The sequence below is a fragment of the Tachypleus tridentatus genome, chromosome 7 (assembly GCF_004210375.1).
Source record: "Tachypleus tridentatus isolate NWPU-2018 chromosome 7, ASM421037v1, whole genome shotgun sequence".
In the NCBI taxonomy this organism is placed as follows: Eukaryota; Metazoa; Arthropoda; class Merostomata; order Xiphosura; family Limulidae; genus Tachypleus; species Tachypleus tridentatus.
In genome coordinates, this window is record NC_134831.1 from 134649891 (window position 1) to 134674060 (window position 24170).

The 24170-nt window shown below is 34.2% G+C and overlaps 1 protein-coding gene across 1 annotated transcript in view; it reads right to left on the reverse strand.

The window, feature by feature from the left end:
* LOC143256651 (inactive ubiquitin carboxyl-terminal hydrolase MINDY-4B-like) overlaps window positions 1–24170 on the reverse strand; it is a 120881-nt gene that overhangs the window by 25587 nt on the left and 71124 nt on the right. Inside the window, exons 3-5 of the mRNA XM_076514138.1 lie at window positions 6963–7122; window positions 6484–6578; window positions 1422–1541 (exon numbers count right to left, since the gene is read on the reverse strand). Coding sequence (XP_076370253.1) covers window positions 1422–1541; window positions 6484–6578; window positions 6963–7074 — 327 coding nt within the window. The 5' untranslated portion in view covers window positions 7075–7122. The remainder of the gene's footprint in view (window positions 1–1421; window positions 1542–6483; window positions 6579–6962; window positions 7123–24170) is intronic.

Sequence of the window (24170 nt, forward strand, 5' to 3'; positions counted from 1 at the left end):
GTCAACCACAAAATATATGCTATATCCAGACATAGATAATTATGGGCATAATTAACCTCAGTAATCATTCAGAAGAAATGGTGAACCAGTAAGGTAATGTTGTTGTTTATCAAGAAGGTCAAGTAGCCCATCTCCATCTGATGAAGACAGCTACGGTAATTTTAAGTCCTCGTGTGGTAAAGCAAAGAAGAATATATAACAACACGTCAACCACAATATATATGCTATATCCAGACATAGATAATTATGGGCATTCCAGACAATAGCAGAAGTCCTCGTGTGGTAAAGCAAAGAATAATATATAACAACACGTCAACCACAATATATATGCTATATCCAATGTCGACGAGGGTTTTCTGCTTAATACCAAGACTCGTCAGGTCAACTGGGAGATAACAGGCATATTAGTGTATTTATATTATATATATTATTAGATTTTTGTTTTAAATGGAACAAAAAATTGTCGTAAAAATATCAGTTTTAATGTTTTAAATTTGAAGAGCATATTTTTTTTATTATGGTGTTGATACTTATTAAAAGCACACAGCTTCGATAAAGGTTTTCATTATGAACAAAGTAATATATATGTATTTCTCTGAGCGTGTACAAAGGGCAATATGGTGTTCCTTAATCACCTACCTAAAAAAGAAATGTTTTATAATATTCTACATATTATATTTAGTTCGTCCAATATCACGTTTTGACACACATACAGGGATAGATATTTCCAAAAAAACATTTATTCGTTCGCCTTTATGACGTATTTATAAATAGCTTACCGTGCTTTTTCCTACTGTCTTAACTTAAAATGTCTCAAATTTCTTTTCTTTTGCGAAAAAGTAAAAACCTCTTGTATTAAGCCAGGACATAATTGAAAGAAAAGTCCAATCGTAAGGCGATATCACGCATTTATGTACCACTAGCAGTTAATGTAATTTCTGTACCACTAGCAGTTAATGTAATTTCTGTACCACTAGCAGTTAATGTAATTTATGTACCACTAACAGTTAATGTAATAATTATCTTTATTATGAAGTAAAAAGACGCTCCCCACCGGGGAATTTAATGAAGTTTCTTCTACTGTTGAAGGATTATCACTTGATTGTTTTTCTAACAGTAAAGCTACATGGGTGTATTTGCGAAGACAACGGAGGGGAATAGAACCCATGATTTTAGCGTTGTAAAGCTGTACTTAACGCTGTACTATTATTATCTATGATGATAATTGACATAAAACGCACTATATTTAATTATATCATTTTAAGTAGGTGGATTATATTATACTTGTTTTGTATTTAAATTAGATATACATAAGTTTTAGTATTTTTAACAAAATTAGTAACTTGAAAATAAATTATTATTCAAAGTTTCAGTTAGAATACACATCAATTAACTTTGCGGAACTCCTGGTGTGTTCTTACTTTAAAAGAAACAAGTCCATAACCAAGCGCAGAGCCAGGTTCACGAAACTCAAACGATGACTTCATCCATTCCTGGTTCCCAAGGTAAGTACTTCCACCAAACAGTAGTTTTCTTAACGACTGTGAAAAGAAAACGTAAGTATACACGTATTTGTCACACCGGCTGACTACAAACGTAATCACTTACTAGACAATTTGATGTTTTTTACAAATCTTAACAGCAATCTCACAAGTTTGAAATAAAGATTACGTTTACATCACGAAGTATGCATAATTGAAAGACGCGTGATTGCCATCTAATCGCCGACAAATAAAAAGCGCCTTTAACTTTCAAAGAATTTATTTGTTGTTTTAATTTAGGTAATAAAACTGTATAGATAATTAGTAGTTTTATTTTAAAAAATTCAAGATAAATAAAACTTTGCTTTTTCTGAAAGCCGACTGGATGGATTGCTCACTTATTTTTAGCCTCTCGCACTACTTTAGTAGTTTATTGTCTGTCAGTCAGTTAGTAGACGTTAAATCGACGTCACATAAGGGAGGTTTAACTTTGCAATCTGTAATATCACGACGTCAGTAAAACCTGCGCATGCCATGAATGACGAGAAGAATTATGCACTCTGTAGGCTACAACACAACATGACACATGAATTTCAAAAGCAAGAAAAAAATATTACTTGTGTTAATTTTAGTTTTATTTACTGTTGAAACAAAACACTTTCGAAAACCCCTGCGGGGGCTTATTTTGTAAAACATGCCAGTGATTGCGCATGCTTCAAATAACTTTTTATTATGTAGTTCCACCATCGGAAAAAAACGCATTTGAAAAGAAACTAAAACAGTTGTTACTAATTTTCACCTCAATATGGGCTCAAAAATCAACTTTTCTGATGTATTAAAACTTAAGATCACCAATGAAGTACTCATACTAAATTAACTAATCTACAATTTTAAATGTTTGTATATCTATTACGTTTAAACTATACTTCATTGGACAAACTTTATAGGTTAAAGCAATTAAGTTAAATTTTTTCTGTAAAAATTCGCGCCATTTAATATTTATCTACAAAAATTATTGAAAGTTAGTTGAACAGCTGCTGACGAATTACATGATTGTATATTTAGTACCATTACAGCAGAGGGCAACCCGCAGACCATTAGGAGTCAGCTTAGCCATCTCCCCTTACATTAAAAAACTAACTCACATTTCAACCAACGACAGAAGGCTAAGTCCATTAATGCAGGAAAATGTAAACGTATAATTTAGTAACTTCCAGTTCTTGTAGTATATCAGATAAGTCCATCACGATGTTATTTTTGGAATGGCCCGGCATGGCCAAGCGTGTTAAGGCGTGCGACTCATAATCTGAGGATCGCGAGTTCGCCTCCCTGAGTGCGTTATAATGTGACGGTCAATCTCACTATTCGTTAGTAAAAGAGGAGTCCAAGAGTTGGCGGTGAGTGGTGATGACTAGCTGCCTTCCCTCTAGTCTTACACTGATAAATTAGGGACGGATAGCCCTCGAGTAGCTTTGTGCGAAATTCAAAACAAACAAAATATATTTGGAAATCAATTTCTATATTTTCACTATTAAGGTTTAATTTTTGTATAAGATGGTTTTGCTGGCCATTCCCTGAATTTGAGTCATTTTCAATGATAACTCGAAAATTATAATTAATATAATTTAAGTCATAACGCTTTAATTTTACGTTTTTTTTATCGAATAACGTTTTTTTTTTACCTCAAATCAAACAGTAATTTATCATATTTTAACAAATCTTGTCAGTTTGGTCAGATGATTAGGGTACTCGACTTCCACGCTGCTGGTCGTAAGTTCGAATTCCTATTTCACGAAATATGTTCGCCCTTTCAGCTGTGGGGACATTATAATGTTACTATTAATCCCACTAATTAGGGACGGCTGACGCTAAATTCAAACAAATACCTGTTCGTCTTACACTTCACGAATTGTTCTTTCGGGTTTTGTTAACCACAACAGGCACAGCATATATAGCCCGTTTCTACCTTTGTATTTAACAAAAAAACAAACAATCTTTGTTTGTTTTTTTGTATTCAGCAAACATTGATCACTCATCTAAAGGCCTCAGATTTCACGGAATTTTACAACAGCGATACAAAAAATACAATACATTCACCTGTTAATTTAACATTGAGGCAGGTCGTAAGCTAGACTTATTAAAACTTTATATCCTCCAGATGATTCAGCGGTGTGCGTCAGAACTTGTAACGCTGAAATTTTGTGTTCTATTAATGCTTTGAGCAAAGCGTAAGTAACTCATTGTACAGCTTTGTGCTCAAGCAAACACTGTTTAAAAATGTAATTTGTTCCTATCAAAACCTAGTAAAACTTGGTTAAAATACTTCCAATAAGAGACTGTGAAAAAAAAAGTAAAATACAATGTCAGAAATCTTTTTTTTTTTTTTTTTGCTTCTCATTCACGTTGGCCCGGCAGGGTCAAGTGGTTAAGGAGCTCGACTCGTAATCTGAGGACCACGTGTTCGAATCTCCGACACACCAAACATGCTCGCCCTTACAGCCGTGGGGGCGTTATAATGTGACGGTCAATCTCACTATTTGTTGGTAAAAGAGTAGTTCAAGAGTTGGCGGTGAGTGGTGATGACTAGCTGCCTTCCCTCTAGTCTTACACTGCTAAATTAGGGACCGCTAGCACAGATAGCCCTCGAGTCGCTTTGCGCGAAATTCAGAAACAAACAAACAAATTTTATGTAATGAAAACTTTCGAAACTTCAATCAGTACTAAGAAAAAATAACTAATCACGATAAATGGTGTACATTTTGGCTTAACTTTCAAAAATCAACTTTTTATTTGAAATTCTGTGAGCCAATGTGAAGTGACGTCATTGTTCTGCACGGAAGACAAAAAAAAAAGGTGGGTCGAGTGATATTGGGACGTGTTTGTTAATAAAGCAGTATCAGGAGAAACTGCATGTGGTTAGACAGTACCCCTGGTTTAGAAATTAATGTACACTAAAAACGTTGGAAGAGAATGAGCAGTTGATCAGTATGGGATACCGCAATTTATTCACAATGGTTTCAAGTTAGAAATAAAATTATCGACTGGTTGCTCATTCCCAGAGATGCTGATATATTGTGACCTTGATCTATTGCTTTCAGACATTTGACCATTATTCAAGAAACTACGTAGTTCTCGTTCGTAAAAATACGCAAATATTTTGTGACTTCAACTTTTATACTTTTAATTACCTAAACGTTATCCAAAATTAAACTATTGGGATATCCTGTGACTTTTGAGATTTTCATCTAATCATTGACATCTAATATTTAGCAGGGGGAGAAGCTTAGCATTTTTTGCCCATTCTGATCCTTTAATTCAGTCTTATATTTTTAAATATTACATTCAGATGGACTTGTTTCTGTTTTTTTTTATTGGTTTTCATTTTTGTAGAAAGCTACACGAGGGCTATCTCCACTAGCCGCCCCTAATTTATCAATATGAGATTAGAGGAAAGGCAACTAGTCATCACTACCCATCACCAACTCTTTGGCTACTCTTTTACCAACGAATAGTACAATTGACTGTAACTTTATAATGCCCCATGGCTGAGAGGGCGAGCATGTTTGGTGGGACGGGGACTAGATACGCCATGTTTTTTGGTAGAAGTAAGAAAAAAATCAGAACCAAGTCCACCTGGTATTACAAGAAAAATCAGGTTGGGGCAAGACAGTTTTTGTCATGGAGTTTGGCTCGTAATCCGAAGGTTGCGGGTTCGAATCCCTGTCGCAAAAAGCATGCTCGCCCTTTCAGCCGTGGGGGCGTTATAATGTTTACAGTCAATCCCACTATTCATTGATAAAAGAGTAGCCCAAGAGTTGGTGGTTGGTAGTGATGACTAGCTGCCTTCCCTCTAGTCTTACACTACTAAATTAGGAACGGTTAGTGCAGATAGCCCTCGAGTAGCTTTGCGCGAAATTCAAAAACAGATAAAAAACAGACAGTTGTTGTACGTGGTGGTATATAGTAAACAGGTGTCTTAGGGTACATTTATTTAAATTTCACCTTAACATATGAAGATTAATGTTGACTTACCGTGCGTATAGATAAATATTAAAATATAGAGAGAGCTGAAATCGGTGATCTTAACTTAAATGTAAACAATAAATAATTAAAATTAGAAAAAGGAGTAGCTTTCAATAGGAAAACCCGTGAAAATACAGGAATATGGGGCAATTTTTACCCAATATTTCAAGGATTGAGGTTAGAAATGTGTAACGAGAGTGTGTATCACTTTACAGTTCCAGTTCAAGGTTGTAAGTTAACACTGATCTCGCGTGATCATTGTTTCGCGCTCTATCTGAAAACTTCTATATTTGTTTATTTGTGTAGCGTTCAGCGCATTCAGTAACGCTATATTTGGAGTTTATTTTGTTTTTTAAATGCTTCAGGAACAATCGTGACATTCTGTTAAATCGATTTTTATGTAGGTCTTTGAAATCTTACCGATGTATGATACATTTGTAGCAATAAATTACTACAACTTGTATATGGTATCAAAGATAATTAGCGACTCGAGAATTAAAATAAGGTAAACGCACATGAAGCAAAAATTACGTGCCAAACGTCAGCACGTAAGTCACAACGTTAATTTGTTGGCATTTTCCATGAAAATGTTTTTATTTTTTTACCAATCAAACTTTTCGGCCTAGCAAAGTAGGCTTTAAAAAAAAAAGCAATTTCATCTGTTTTAATCATGAAAATTCTAATACGTGTAGCAGGATGTAATTTTCTTCTACATTTGAATGTCTCCTGTTAGTAAATGAGTTGATATATACTTTTAACATAAACTAAAGCAATCTCTTAAATGAGCACAGAAACGCACGGATTCGTATTGAAAGTTTCCTTAATTTAAAAATTTCAGTTAATTGGGGGGAGGGAGTCGTAAGTTTGTGTTGTTTTTTTTGGTATTATTTACGAAAAAACACTGCTGGTTTTCTAAAAATGGAAAATTTAATATAGTGTTTGTTTATACATAAATTAAACACGTTTGAATAACACGTACTATTGCAACGTCTTTTGTCACAGCTGCACCACCTGGTGGAAACTTAAAGATTTTCGAACTTCTTGGATCTTGGCTGCGAGAGTAAGTAATATTACCTGAGAAAGGAGAATAGAAAAAGTTAACGACGTCTCATCACAAAGCGACAAATTAGTTCGAGAAAATACTATTATTCATAGTTCATTGTCTGTTTGTTTTGAAGGATAAAACTTACGCTTCAAAATTCACAGTCTCCTTATATACTCTGTTAAATATTATGTACAAGAAACAAGTAACTGAATCGTAATTGACTAATTTATGTATCAAACTAATAAAATGTTTAAGTTTTGAGCTGATTACAAACTTATATGCAAGTAATGATAACAATATCCTCAATTTATCTTCAGAAAAGTGACACCTACCAAGGATAACTTTTTTCTCTTATTGTTAAAATAGTCAGAGAGGTAGACAGATACATAGCTTATCTGTATATCTGTCTATACCTTTTTCTCTATCTTCATTTTGCATGACAGCTGTAGATTTGGAGTATATTTTTCTTCTCATGAAATCCTGAGGAAACGATGAAACGTCATTCTGAGCGCCTTGTTTCGCCATAGAAATGAACGTTTTTCTTTAATACTCTTCCCAGTCTCAATTTATGAGCTAGATATATAAATACAAACAAAAATCTTACAAAATGTATATATAAATCACTGTTCTGTGTTCGCCGTGAAGCAACAAAGGTAATTTTCAATATCAGTTCAGATAATTTCTTTTAACGGTGATTTGTTATCAAATGTGCAACTCTACCTTTTTTTTGGCGATTAACTACTGTCTGCTGCAGGATCGATCAATTTCACATAATGAGTTCATGCTTTGAAAGCATTGACATGATATAGTAGTTAAAGGAAAATGAAGACATTAAACAGGCAGTAATATCTTACTCATACAACATGTATAATACAGAAATCCTTATAATTTATTGTCTCAGTACTTGTTCTTGTGAGTTTTATTTATACAAAGCGGGAAAATGTATATTTCCCTGTTGAACAGAAGTTTGTACAGTTTGTATATATACATATATATATACATGTGCGTGTGTGTGTATTTTTATTTATTTGTAATATTTTGCGTTTTCACAAATTCAAGTGTATATGCGTGTGTATGGTAAGTATACTTAACGTAGTGAGTTCAATTCGAAATACATCTGAAAACTTTACGTCTGTTTACGCACAATTTCATTTCAGACGTGCTGTGTCAGTGTCTTGAATTAGAACCAGGGGTCGTTATGTCATTAAAAAAGGAAACAAATTCTGACTGACTCGAAGACAAAATCCTCATCTGTAAAATTAAATCTGTGTACTGGTTGGACGACAACATACGTCAGAAATGACTCTTATTAAAATATGTGATAACAAAGTGATGGTTGATCGAAGGCATATCGCGAAGTATGACAAACAAAACTGTAATTCCATTAAATCAATAATTTTTTTTTACTTTTATCTTTATAATGGGTCATAAATTTTATGTAGCAAAAAATGTAACATATTTTTAACACACATAAAGATTACGAAATATATTTTCTGTCCGAAAGCCGTTTTATCGTTTTTATATTATTCCATCACTTCTCTTCATCCTGTGATTAGTGATAAAATAATAATAATAGAAAATACATACACGTGCAGTAATTTCAGACGTCATCATAATATAACTTTTAAATACATTATTTGAATCTATTAAAAATTGAGCTTTGCATGGTCTGGTGGTTAGGGCGTTCGACTCGCAATCTGCTCGCCAAACATGCACGCCCTTTCAGCCGTGAGGGCATTACAATGTTTGAGCAATCCCACTGTTCCTCAGTAAAAGAGTGGCCCCAGAGTTGGCGGTGGCTGATGATGACTAGCTATATTTCCTCCAGTCTTTCACTGCTAAATTAGGAATACAAAATACCTAATACTGATGAAATGCATAAGATAAAATAATTCAACTTCGGTCAATTGAAATGAAAATAAACATTATATTTTCCTCACTGATTCTGTGCCTCCTAGTAGAACAGCGGTGTGTCTGTGGGCTTATAATTCTAAGAACCGGGTTTTGATACCCGTGGTGGGCAAAGCAGAGATAGCCCATTGTGTAGCTTTGTGCGTAACTACAAACAAACAAACAAGAATATTGTTGTTTGAAGTAAAGCCCAAAGTTACCCATGACGGGTATCGAAACCCGGTTTATAGCATTGCAAGTCTACAGGCATGCCGCTGTGCAACTTTTTCCTTACCAAGAATTGAAGAAGCTAGCCTAAGCCTAACATCCAATTTCAAGAATAACCGCTTTGGAACGTGTTTCTAATTGTTAATTTACATTTCACTGTAAATGAGTTTAACATTGAACTCATTTCTTTACAATTTGTTCAAGGATAACTAACAAAAATTCAAGAGATATTCAGTATTTCACAAATATATAATTTCACATCTATAATATTTACATATTTGGCACTCTTTGACTAAGGAAACTTTTAACATGTGATGACATCTGAACTAAGAAAAACATGTAGAACGTTTCTCAATTAGAAACATATAGATATCTGATGTTTTCAAATGATAGGATAAGAACGTCACTGTGGAATCAGAGAGCGCATTCACAGCTAGGACACGTTAAAATGTGGGCCACGCCTTGCCCACAAAAATGCCTGAAACTTAATGTGTAATAAATTAATATCCTGGGCAGGATAATTTGATCAAAACTTACAAGCTAGCTTTAAACTTCAAAAAAAGTTACAGAAAAAGGAATAGTACTGTTCCTATGAATGGCGTATTTAGGTAGGGGCTAGAGGGGGCTGATCACCCGGGCCCATAGTGTTAATGAGGGCCCATTGATAATTTTATTCTGTGTAAAATTACATGGAATTTAGGGCCCACAAACGCAATTATCCTCGGGGCCTACACAGTCTTAAATCTACCACTCGTTCCGATTAAGTATACTTAATTATCATCGTATTATGAAAACCTAAAAACTTGGGATGTATATTATTTATATAAAAAAAACCACCAGTATCGAAATAACATTCTTCAGAATAAAAGTAAAATATCTTGGTAACACGATGAATTCCTGAACTATTGGTAACACGATTACTTCCTGAACTATTGAATGGTTCAAGTTATAACTCATTCACAAAACTTTTAGCAAATTTGAACAATATTCTCTTTCAGTAAAACTAGTTAAAAACTATTTGCTTATCATTTCTAATTCTACTAAAGTATCTGTCGACTATAGAGTTAAGAGTGGTGGAAATGCTGATGTACAGATTAGAGTTTATTTAAAACACGATTCATCGAGAAGTTAAAGTTTAGTTAAAACACGGTTCATCCAGAAGTTAATGTTTAGTTAAAACACGATTCATCCAGAAGTTAATGTTTAGTTAAAACACGATTCATCGAGAAGTTAATGTTTAGTTAAAACACGATTCATCGAGAAATTAATGTTTAGTTAAAATACCATTCATCAAGAAGTTAAAGCTTAGTTAAAACATGATTCATCCAGAAGTTAAAGTTTAGTTAAAACACGATTCATCCAGAAGTTAAAGTTTAGTTAAAACACGATTCATCCAAATGTTAAAGTATAGTTAAAACACGATTCATCCAGAAGTTAAAGTTTAACTAAAACATGATTCATCAGGATGTTAAAGTTTAGTTAAAACACGATTCATCCAGAAGTTAAAGTTTAGTTAAAACACGATTCATCGAGAAGTTAAAATTTAGTTAAAACACGATTCATCCAGAAGTTAAAGTTTAGTTAAAACACGATTCATCGAGAAGTTAAAGTTTAGTTAAAACATGATTCATCGAGAAGTTAAAGTTTAGTTAAAACACGATTCATCCAGAAGTTAAAGTTTAGTTAAAACACGATTCATCCAGAAGTTAATGTTTAGTTAAAACACGATTCATCCAGAAGTTAAAGTTTAGTTGAAACTCGATTCATCGAGAAGTTAATGTTTAGTTAAAACATGATTTATCCAGAAGTTAAAGTTTAATTAAAACACGATTCATCCAGAAGTTAATGTTTAGTTAAAACACGATTCATCCAGAAGTTAATGTTTAGTTAAAACACGATTCATCCAGAAGTTAATGGTTAGCTAAAACACGATTCATCCAGAAGTTAATGTTTAATTAAAACACGATTCATCCAGAAGTTAAAGTTTAGTTAAAACACGATTCATCCAGAAGTTAAATTTAGTTGGAGCGTTATTTTGTTACTCGTTCAACTTTAGCTAAAGGATGATTCTTTTGTGAGTTATTTCTACGAAGTTTGATTGATTACAGAAAGAACGGTCAGTAATATAATAGTTACCATTCTAGTGAAAATAAAGAAAATGGAATTTTAAATATCACATGGTCTGCACGTGATGATTGTAAAAAAACAAGCAAAAAACTATACCAAGAATGAAAACTCGTGAATTGTTCGAGTTATTCCTTAAATTTCGACAAACGCTCTCGCATTGTTCGTTGACTGCAAAAGAAAATGTGAGAACTTTGAAATTCCTTAAACAATGATCACTTTGTCGTGATGTGTTTCTCACTGAGTGAACAGAATCGTGTATAACCAATAACTTATGATGTGAAGTTGTTAGAGTTCATGAAATCGTGATGAGTAAAAGATAAACAACCTTAGTGTGAAAAAACGATATGTAAAGTTATATCTAAAACTTTATTTTATTAATAAAAGAGAGAACAGATTTAACTACCACAACATTTTTTCTCACGAGAATTAAAGGTAAACTAATCACAAGAGCACTCTAGGTAAACTGATCACTAGGCCACCCCAGGTAAACTGATCACCAGGCCACCCCAGGTAAACTGATCACCAGACCACCCCAGGTAAACTGATCACCAGGCCACCCCAGGTAATCCGATCATCAGGCCACCCCAGGTAAACTGATCACCAGACCACCCCAGGTAAACTGATCACCAGGCCACCCCAGGTAATCCGATCACTAGGCCACCCCAGGTAAACTGATCACTAGGCCACCCCAGGTAAACTGATCACTAGGCCACCCAAGGTAAACTCATCACTAGGCCACCCCAGGTAAACTCATCGCTAGCCCATCCCAGGTGAACTGATCACGAAGCCACCCCAGGTAAACTGATCACCAGGCCACCCCAGATAAACTAATTACCAGGCCACCCCAGTTAGACTGATCACCAGACCACCCCCGACATCGTAGAATTATAAAATTAAGTTTTAGATTGTAATTTGTGTTTATTTGTCTTCTAAAAATGTTGAAAGTTAAATAACAAATTCCAGTAATCGTATTTTTTCTGTAATCCTCTTGAGAGAAGAAGAAAAAATAACAAGAAGTGACTGATTTTGATTTTGTTTATGTCGCTCATAAAAATGTATTCGTTTCTGTTAGCTAGTGTGGTTGTATTCTAAAACATATCATGTATTGGTAACAAAATATATCATCTACACATATAAAACTATTTGTGTTATGTCCTTGGCCTTTTCTTCATTGAATCGATTTTAATTAAATAAAACTTTCAAAACGTTCTCACATTAAGTCGGAGATCAATTTTTCTTTCTAAAAACTGTTCACCCTTACAGAAACGGGGGGTAGGGGAAGAGAGGTAGGTGGTTATAGGATAATATTTGTCATGTGGGTGGGAGATACTGGGAAAAAATCGTTAGAAAGTTACCGTTTTACATCATGTGATCAAAGGTAGCATTATAAGTTTATTTCTAGCTAAGCATAAACCTACACAAAAGGCTACTGTGATCTGCGCACCACGGGTGTCGAAACACAATTTCTAACGTTGCATTTAAAGTTATAAGTGAAAAACAAAATAAATATTTTCTCTCGTTTCTCTCCCTTCGTCTTTCAAAGTTGCTTTTGATTTGATCTCTTTTCTTAACTATCCGTATTACTATCTATCTCCGTATTACTAAGTGTTAAGCTTGAATAGCGACAAGATACGATGTTCGATCGTAGCGAAGAGAGGCTGTTGTACAGATGAGCAAAACAGAGGAATTCGTTCTTTAAACCAAAGTTTTTATTCAATCTTCTTTTCTTTTTATTTTACTTACAGTTTTTGGATTTTTTCCAATGTTTGAAAAAACAACTGTTTGTTGATGGGCATTATTTAGATCATGAATGAACTGTAATAAATAAAAATATACAGTAAAATTCCTTGATAACTTGTATTTCATTATAATTAATAAATTAATTATACTCTCTGTATCAAGGATGAACCTTGGTTTCAACTAAAACATTTCACATTCAACTAACAATATCTTGAAGTAGTCTCTATTCACCTGCTCCCCGGTATGGCCAGGTGGGTTAAGGCGTTTGACTTGTCACGTGAGGGGCGCGGGTTCGAATCCCGGTCGCACCAAACATGCTCGCCCTCTCAGCCTTGGGGACGTTATAATGTGACGGTCAATCTCACTATTCGTTGGTAAAAGAGTAGCCTAAGTGTTAGCGGTAGGTGGTGATGACTAGCTGCCTTCCCTCCAGTCTTACACCGCAAAATTAGGGACGGCCAGCGCAGACAGCCCTCGAGTAGCTTTGCACGAAATTCAAAACAAACTATTCACCTGCATTTAAAATATTGTGTACGTTGATTGGAATACATTATTACCAAATATCATTCTCTTAAAGTTGTAGTAATATAATGATTAAAGTGGAAATTAATCGACATTTGATGTGATATGATTTAGTTAAAGAGTTTTCAGCAATATGTATTCAAGATTATTTCAAACGCCCCCCAGTGGCACGTGGTATGTCTCAGACTTAACACTCCTTTAAACCAGGTTTCGATACCCCCGTGTGAAGCAGGGCACAGATATCCCTTTCTTTAGATTTGTGCTTTATAACAAAATGAACAAACAAAATATTTCAAGACTTAAATGCTTAACTTAAGTGGCGATTTCTAATTTTGAGTTACTAACCACTGAGAGAGAAATAGAAACCAATGTAAGTGGCAATTACAAATGTTGACCTACTGACCAGAGAGAGGGAAACCAATATAAGTGGTGATTACTAATTTTGAGATACTGACCAGAGAGAAACGGAAGGCATTGAAAGTGAAAGTGGCGATTACTAAGTTTGATTTACTGACCAGAGAGAGGGGGGGGGAGCCAATGTAAGTGGCGATTTCTAATTTTGACCTACTGGCCAGAAATAAATGGAAGCCAATATAAGTGGCAAGTTTTAATTTTGAGGAACTAACCAGAGAGAGAAGGAAACCAATCAGTAGCACATCGTCGTCATAAAGCCTTTTACCGTCTCTTCAAACGAAATAACAGAACTGACTGTTACATTTATAATGCGTTCACAGCTGAAAATGCAGAGCATTATCAGCGTCATTACGTCTCGAAACCTCGACTCTTCAAGTCACACCCTGATACTTTAACATAGGCCATTCCTGACCCCAATTATCTCAGGCCTGGAATGTTGTGTTTTTGACAATCAGCGTTTGTTCATATAAGGTCATATAAGTTACAACCACGTAATGAACGAAAGAAATAATTTGATTAAATTATAATATGGTCTATGCATGTCGCCTGATTTTTTGACAAACAAATAAACTTGTGTAACTTCTATACCAACTGTTCTTATAATAAACAATTTAGTTTAATGTACAGAATTTTTCTCGGCCTTTATGTACTCATATACAAGTCAAAATATATTATTGCTGTTGTTTTTCTCTTCCTTTAAAACAAATTTGTTTGTCGGTAGAAAAATAGGATTTTGCTTACAAATGAAATACGTCGTAGATCCTAATTATTGCTAATAGTCCTTCCAACATTCTTATTACAGAGTTCCATTCCATGAACGTTGTTTGTTTGTTTGTTTTTGAATTTGGCGAAAAACTACTTAAGGGCTATCTGCGCTAGCCGTCCCTAATTTAGCAGTGTAAGACTAGAGGGAAGGCAGCTAGTCATCACCTCCAACCGCCAACCTTTGGGCTACTCCTTTACCAACGAGTAGTGGGATTGACTGTCACCTTATAACGCCCCCACGGCTGAAAGGACGAGCATGATTGGTGCGACTGGGATTCGAGCCCGCGACGCTCAGATTACGAGTCGGACACCTTAACCCACCTGGCCATGAACGTTGTCTTAACAGGTAAATGTTCATTAATCTAGTTACAACTGTCTTATTTGTTTGATTTTTTCTGAATGGATTTCCTTTCATTAGGTTTTTCTAAAGTGCTGTCTCCTGATAGAACAAGGGAATTGTTTGATCACAAGGCTTTTAAACTTTCTTTCGTATATATAAGCGGTAGATTTGATGAAGGCTGGTCAAGAGCTCCTTAAAACTCTTGGCAAGTGCATAGAACATTTTACACTATTTCTAATGATGATGGGCCTGGCATGACCAGGTGGTTAAGACACTCGACTCGTAATCTGAAGGTCGCAGGTTCGAATCCCCGTCGCACCAAACACGCTCACCCTTTCAGCTGTGGGGGGGTTATAATGTGACGGTCATTCCCGCGATTCGTTGGTAAAAGAGTAGCCCAAGAGTTGGCGGTGGGTGGTGATGACTAGCTGCCTTCCATCTAGTCTCAGACTGCTAAATTAGGGACGGCTAAAGCAGATAGCGCTCGTGTAGCTTTGCGCGAAAATGGAAACAGAACAAATCGTTTAACTTTTATGTATTTTTCGTCTTCAGTTCGAAAAATTTAGCGCCCTCTAATGAAGTTCATATCATGAAATTTGTAGTTTTCAACTGACCATTGATATTAGAAATCTCTACGACTTTACAAATTTATATTAGTGCTAGAAAAGAAATGTATGAAAAAAACAGGCATTTTAATTAAATTGTTAATTGCTTTAACGTAGAAATCCAAATTAATCACGTAGTCAGTGTTATAAATACACGAATATAGATCACATTTAGTCACATTACTTAGTAAACGAAAAAAATCATATTACCATACGTCGTAATAAACTGTCGGCTTTTCTTTATTGTTTCTAGATAAAACATTTTAACGTGTACTTCGTGACTTATTTCACGTTCAATATCCGAAATTCCGAAATTTTTATTAAAGGTTTTATGTAAAATCTCGTTAAGAAAATGAAATTCTCCATTACGCGTGAACACGTTCTTCGAACGGTTGGTATTAATTTATAATATATTCAAAAATGCCATTGAGATTAAAACAAAAGAAGATTATATATAATACACACCGTTTAAGGCCAAAGCAAAATATGTTTATACATTAGGATAATTATTGAGTGGACTAGTTTCAAAATTCGTTTTAAATTTAGAGTCGATTTTCCACCCCAGAATCACATGACCTGTTCATTAAAAATTAACAAAAAAAAGTATTTGTTTGTTTTTAATTTCGCTTAAAGTTACACGAGTGCTATCTGCGCTAGCCGTACTTAATTTAGCAGTGTAAGAGTAGAGGGAAGGCAGCTAGTCATCACTACCCACCGCCAACTCTTGAATTGCTATTTTACCAATGAATAGGGAGTTTGACCGTCACATTATAACGCCCACACGGCTGAAAGAGCGAGTATGTTTAGTGTGACAGGGATTCGAACCCGCGCACCTCTGATTAGGATGCGAGTGCCTTAATCACCTGGTTACATACAGTAATTTATAATTGTAAATTACTTAACAAAAAGTTTGAGATTTCCGAATGATATGATCACTGTATTATGTTTGTTTGTTTGTTTTTGAATTTCGCACAAAGCTACTCGAGGGCTATCTGTGCTAGCCATCCCTAATTTAGCAGTGTAAAACTAGAGGGAAGGCAGCTAGTCATCACCACCCACCGCCAACTCTTGGGCTACTCTGTTACCAACGAATAGTTGGATTGACGGTCACATTATAACGCCCCCACGGCTGAAAGGACGAGCATGTTTGGCGCGACGGGGATGCGAACCCGCGACTTTCAGATTACGAGTCGCACGCCTTAACACGCTTGGCCATGCTGGGCCCACTGTATTATGAAGATGATATAATAAACGCATTACGATAATGTGTTTTCGTTTTGCCCTTTTTATAAAAATATTCATATGCGCTGAACGTTTAATAATCTCATATGATAAGCTACATGAACTGATTTTATGCGCCCTAAACTAGAATGCTGAATTAGTGGCATGAAACAATTTCGTTGACACAAAATGCTAAGATTTTGATTAAATATAACTTTATGCTGTTATATAGCCACAAAAAAACGATAAATTATAAATTATATAAAAAAAAAGACTTCATTTGCTGCACTGCGGGCGTTTTATAAAAACCGCGAAATATTAAATATTAGCGCGCATTTTCAAGACAGACAGGAACTGACTGATATTACAATATATTTTAAGCTTTGGCAGATAAAATTACACGTCTTGTAAATTTATAAAATTGTCACAGAAAGCTGTCTTAGCATCATACCTGTTCAACCACATTTATTTACTAAGCCTAAACATACCTCTGTCAAGGTATACTTGGAATCAGACGAAGGTTACCGCTGAGCGACTGAATGATTAGTTTAGATTAGATTAACACAAGCATTGTATAACTAAGTGACGAAACTGAAGTATCCGATGCAACATTAATTTAGAACAGATTCACACACGCATTATTATAACTACATAGTGAAACTAAAGTACCCGACGTAACACTAATTTAGTATATTTTATATTTCTAGTTCAAAATATATTTAAGCTTTAACGAGTTTTTATTTTATTTGACTAACAACCACTCACTTGTTGGCACATCTTACGGGTTGTTTGTTCTTTTGCAGTTTAACACAAAGATTGACAATAAGATGTCTCTGCTTTACCCACCACGGGTATTGAAACCCGGCTTCTGACGATGTAACTCCTCAGGCATGCTGCTGTGCCACCAGGGGACACATCTTTCGGTATGACGTTATAAAGTCTCGTCTTTCATTATTAAATACTTTATTTATTTAATTATATGTATCCACACTCGATGCACGTATTGCAAAGATAATAAAATAAATAAAACAAGAAATAAAGATTTATGAATCTTTTTTCTATAAATACACACAATGATATAAATTTACCGCAGACAAAATATCACAACTGTTTACTGACAAAATATCGTACTGAGCTGATACTAAGGAATCTAAACATTCTTATAAAATCTAAATTTGTAATAATAGGAGTGTTATATTAGTTAGAATAATCAGACAGTAAGTTGGAGCGAGCGTGGCTCAGTGATTAGCGTGCCGGATATTTGATCTGCGGGTCCCATGTTCGTGTTTCGTTACTGCCAAAATTATCGTACTCCACAATGACTGGTTAAAAGTGTGTTATAATGGTTGTAGTCATTATTCGGTCGTAGGAGAGAAGAGCAAGAGTTGGTGGTGAGTGCTGGTGACTGGTTGCTTTTCTTTCAGTCTACCAGGAAAGTCTAGCTCAAATAGTCTTTGAGTAGATTTGTGGTTTTATTAACTGGAATTATATTTTAGAATGTTGTTGTTTTAATTGACGTAATTATTTTAATCACAACGTCCTTGTATCCCACCTGATGATGCCAGGTAAACCTGATGAAACGTTCTGAAGAAAATAAACAAAAGTTTTGCTATGTGAAACGGATGAAAACTTTCGTGCAGTAGTCAGATAAATCTTGGCGATAGGTGATATATAGTTTGAGAAGTATATCTGATTCCTCTGCTATGTTTCACCGCCATTACACAGTCTTCAAGAGCATTTAATGTCAACTCCTTTTGTTGAGACTTTTCCTTCTTAAAAAGATTATTTTGATTCTGATATAGGAATAATTTTTAATTATATGTATTTTAGTAGTAGTTTTAAAACAAAGTAAACATTTTGGCAGAAACAGTTCACAGTTAAATGTTACTTGACAGCTGTATGCTCAAGCTGCCGTATAGGTTTATATTCCAAAATACGTACAGCAGTATTGCAATTGTTACTAAACTCTGAGTAAGTATCTATCGTTACATTTGTTCAACACCACTCGTTTATCACACTACGATATTCCAGTTGGCTTAGTAAACGTATGTATACGATGCAACAGTATTATTCTAAAGCTTTGGTAATTTTTCCCAGCAGGGATTTGACGTCATTTATTCTTTCGTATATTGACAAGAAAAGTAATATATTTGCATATTCTAAGAGAACCATTTGTTTAACACGTTTTTCGCAACTCTTATACTGCGCTTAGTCGGAAGCGAATCAATTAATGCAAAACGACTCGTTTTATCACCTGTACGTGGAAGTCTGCCATTAAACAGTGTATCAGCTCTCTAACTAATAAATCAAACAGTTTACTCTAGTACCTGTGTTCATAAGTGAACGGATGTTTCAAAACATATAAAACGCAGAAATAAGAATAAGCGTGCGTGTTATTTCCTTTCACCAGTTCATATAAGACGCAGAAATAAAAATAATTTTGTTTTGAATTTCGAGCAAAGCTACACAAGGGCTATCTACGCTAGCCGTCCCAAATTTTGCAGTGTGAGACTAGAGGGAAGACAGCTAGTCATCATCACCTACCGCCAACTCTTGGCCAACTCTTTTACCAACAAATAGTGGGATTGACCGTCACATTATAACGCCCTGACGGCTGAGCATGTTGGGTGCGACCGTTAGGTTACTTTTAACCATAATTTTATGTATAACACCTTCTCAATACTTATAACTCATTCAGTATACCATATTATCTGCAACTCATTCAATATACCACGATATCTGTAACTCATTTAGTATACTACAATATCTGTAACTCATTCAGTATACCACCTGCTGAATATCTGTACCTCATTCAGTATACCGCCTGCTGAATATTTGTAACTCATTCAGGATGCCACAATATCTGTAACTCATTTAGTATACTACAATATATGTAACTCATTCAGGATGCCACAATATCTGTAACTCATTTAGTATACTACAATATATGTAACTCATTCAGTATACCACCTGCTGAATACTTGTAACTCTTTCAGTGTTCCACGTGCTGAGTACTTGTAACTCATTCATCACGATTATCTCTTACCAAAAGTTCTCTGGTAAGACGTATCTATTCCTTTAAGATGGTTAGAATGCAACTTCAAAAATCAAACACTGTGTTTTATTTTGAACTGAAGATTATTTTATAAATTATATTTATACTTTATGAATAGATTTTTATCACCCGAGCAACGTTTCTTTGGATAAATGATATGTATATATCAAAAGTAATCTGATTGCATTGTTCTTTCGCTAAGGCGCCTACAATATTCCTGAAATGTAATAAACATTTCAAAAGGTTAGAATAAGTCTCTGAATCTACTAAGCACAGAGACGATTTATATATACATAGGAAATAAGGTTGACGTCCCATTTGTAGGTGATTCTTTAAAGTTTGTCTGTTACTCGGAAAGGTTAATCGTGGAATTTAGATTTTTTGATTATAATTCCTCTTGCTTTCTTTCCAGTATTTTGTTTTAAAATAAGAATTTTAATGTAAAAAATACACTAAATTTTATATATTTACTGGCAGTGTGTAGATACTTCATAAAATATCCCAAGTAAATACACAAACTTTTAAGAACACCAAAAGAAATAAGTAGAAAAAAATAAACTTGGTCGGTATAACTAGACAAAGAGAGAAGACATTACAAAGACAGAGACAATCAGAAGTTTGGCTGGTAGAGCTACTGAAATTTAATAGAAAGGAAAACAAGCAGAGAGAAACAGCCAAGGAACAATACTGACAAGGTCCGGCATGGCCAGGTGGGTTAAGGCACTCGACTCGTAATCTGAGGGTCGCGGGTTCGAATCCCCGTCGCACCAAACATGCTCGCCCCTTCAGCCGTGGGGGCGTTATAATGTTTCGGTCAATCCCACTATTCGTTGGTAAAAGAGTAGCCCAAGAATTGGCGGTGGGTGGTGATAACTAACTGCTTTCCCTCTAGTCTTACACTGCTAAATTAGAGACGGCTAGCGCAGATAGCCCTCGTGTAGCTTTGCGCGAAATTCCAAAACAAACAAACATCCTTACAAATATTCAGAAAGAAAGAAACAGAAAGAGAAAAGTTGATGAATAATGCTTTGAAAAACGTTTAGGAAGAAAGAGAAACAGGTAGAAATAAATAGTGTGTGTACTGACAAACGCATGGAGAAAAAAACGATAATGAAAAATAGGCAGAGAAATCTTTGTGTATATACCAAGACTGCCGTAAGGAGAAAGTTTATAAAGAATGCTTAAGCAAGTTGTTGTTACGTTGTTAAAAAGCTGTGTACATTATAGGGCTTCATGCCATCTAAAACATTGGATTTAACCTTTATCGAAATATGCGTATTGGAGTGTGCAACAATTTTAAACAGACTACGTATAAATACCTGATTTTTTTTCCCAGACAAAGCCCAAGAATGCCGTACCTGTTAGTTAGTACCAGTAGCAAGCATTTGGCCATTGTTTGTTCTTCATCTGTGTAATAACATTTTCGTTTGAAACGAGTAGCATACATACATATTTTTAATGTCACTGTGTCATGAATAAGTATTGATACAGACAAGAAAAAAATATGAATCACCTCTTTATACATGTGGGACTTTTAGCTTTAGTAAATTCTCCTTTTACAGTATTTCAGCTGCGCAGTGTACTTACATTTATACATTATACATGTTACATGTATGACTAGCAAGATATACTGCGTGTGTCGCGTTTACCTTTCTTCCTTCGTATAAATTTTTCTGCAAAGTATAAATTTTTCCTACAACTCACGTACCTTTCTGTGCGATTGTTTTATACATATAAAATTCTAGCAGTTGTGAATTGTGAATAGAATATTCTTTTTGAGAACTTGAAAATCAGCGAGAGTTCAGAACAAGTCGTTCCATGTAACACGTTCCTATTCAAAACAAAACATATGAAATAATATTTGTCTCACTTTTTGATTGTTATTCGAAATCGAACTTCTTAAAACAGCACATTTTAAATGTATACAAAGCACATATGAAAATGTTTTCTTGGAAAGATTGTGAAACAAAGATATCTTTTCAGTTACTTGTCGTCTTTCGAAACCTAAACTTTCTAAGACAACGGTTTAAAGTCCACTTATAATACCCCTATAGGTGTATATCGTGATCAGTTTGATTTCTTTCTCTATGTGTACTTTGGCCTATCAAGGCCTAGTGGTTAGAGTACTCGATCAGAAATTTGCGGATCACTAGTTCGAATCCTGTCACCGAACATGCTCGCCCTTTCAGTTGTTCCCGTCAATCACACTATTCATTGGTACTAGATTAACCTCAAAACTAGCCGTGGGGATTTTCACTAGCTGCCGTCCCTCTAGTCTATCTGCGCTAGCCCTCTTGTAGCTCGCAAGAAGTTCAACAAATAAAGACACAGACAAGTATCCTACATATTTATGTTAGCCCAGATACTGGAAGGTTGAACAACTACTTTGGCAGTAAAATATTACAGTATGATTAATGGTTGGCTGACTTAGTTAAATCTCACAGTGAAAACCTCTCTCCCTATTTTGAGCAATTATAGAAAATTGAATCCGATTTATGCAGAGCGAGCAGAAAGAGGATATTTATGTTCAAATGGTTTGATCTATTGTTGATTAAACGTTTTAAATCATAACGTATAACATCTGGTTTTGATCTACTGTCAGTTAAATGTTTTAACGACAGTTGAAGGTCATCACTTGGATTGATTTCTTTTTTTTTTTTACGGACGAAATTTATAGTGATAACAATTAGCAAAAATGTTCTTGTAACCAATCATAAAAATGAATAGAATTCTTTTGAAAAACTACTAAATATTTGTAGCAGTTCAGTTGTTTAATGTTTAACTATTTTATGAACTCGTCAGGCAGGAAGTTAGTAAACAAAGAAAAAATATGTTAAAGCAGATGATCTGCGCAGACCAAATCGTCGTTATCAGATCAAATTTATCAAAATCTTTTGGTTAACGGTCATTTAAAACATTTTATTTCTAAGGTTAATAACTATGCAACATTTCAGAAAAATAAACGGAGGTTTACGAATGAAATTATTTTAACCTAATACAAATAACATGTACTGAAATATTTTAGATAATACAATTATTTATCATTTTTGTAGCTTCATCAAGATGATTTAATAGTCACTTTATTTAATTTGTATTGTAAAGTTAAAATGACGCTACACAATTAAAGGCACTTGTCATCCTTAAGTTGTTTAAAATAATATGGCAACATTGAAAACAGAGCTTGTCCTTTCACAATTTAAAGTAGTGTAATAACACTAAAAGTTCACTTCAGTTTTACTAGATTTAAAATAGTGTAATAACGCTAAAAGTTCACTTCAGTTTTACTAGATTTAAAATAGTGTAATAACACTGAAAGTTCACTTCAGCTTTACTAGATTTAAAATAGTGTAATAACACTGAAAGTTCACTTCAGCTTTACTAGATTTAAAATAGTGTAATAACACTGAAAGTTCACTTCAGCTTTACTAGATTTAAAATAGTGTAATAACACTAAAAGTTCACTTCAGCTTTACTAGATTTAAAATAGTGTAATAACACTGAAAGTTCACTTCAGTTTTACTAGATTTAAAATAGTGTAATAACGCTAAAAGTTTACTTCAGCTTTACTAAATTTAAAATAGTGTAATAACACTGAAAGTTCACTTCAGCTTTACTAGATTTAAAATAGTGTAATAACACTGAAAGTTCACTTCAGTTTTACTAGATTTAAAATAGTGTAATAACACTAAAAGTTCACTTCAGCTTTACTAGATTTAAAATAGTGTAATAACGCTAAAAGTTCACTTCAGCTTTACTAGATTTAAAATAGTGTAATAACGCTAAAAGTTCACTTCAGCTTTACTAGATTTAAAATAGTGTAATAACACTAAAAGTTCACTTCAGCTTTACTAGATTTAAAATAGTGTAATAACGCTAAAAGTTCACTTCAGCTTTACTAGATTTAAAATAGTGTAATAACGCTAAAAGTTCACTTCAGCTTTACTAGATTTAAAATAGTGTAATAACACTAAAAGTTCACTTCAGCTTTACTAGATTTAAAATAGTGTAATAACGCTAAAAGTTCACTTCAGCTTTACTAGATTTAAAATAGTGTAATAACGCTAAAAGTTCACTTCAGCTTTACTAGATTTAAAATAGTGTAATAACACTAAAAGTTCACTTCAGCTTTACTAGATTTAAAATAGTGTAATAACACTGAAAGTTCACTTCAGTTTTACTAGATTTAAAATAGTGTAATAACACTAAATGTTCACTTCAGCTTTACTAGATTTAAAATAGTGTAATAACACTAAAAGTTCACTTCAGCTTTACTAGATTTAAAATAGTGTAATAACACTGAAAGTTCACTTCAGCTTTACTAGATTTAAAATAGTGTAATAACACTGAAAGTTCACTTCAGCTTTACTAGATTTAAAATAGTGTAATAACACTGAAAGTTCACTTCAGCTTTACTAGATTTAAAATAGTGTAATAACACTAAAAGTTCACTTCAGCTTTACTAGATTTAAAATAGTGTAATAACACTGAAAGTTCACTTCAGCTTTACTAGATTTAAAATAGTGTAATAACACTAAAAGTTCACTTCAGCTTTACTAGATTTAAAATAGTGTAATAACACTAAAAGTTCACTTCAGCTTTACTAGATTTAAAATAGTGTAATAACGCTAAAAGTTCACTTCAGCTTTACTAGATTTAAAATAGTGTAATAACACTAAAAGTTCACTTCAGCTTTACTAGATTTAAAATAGTGTAA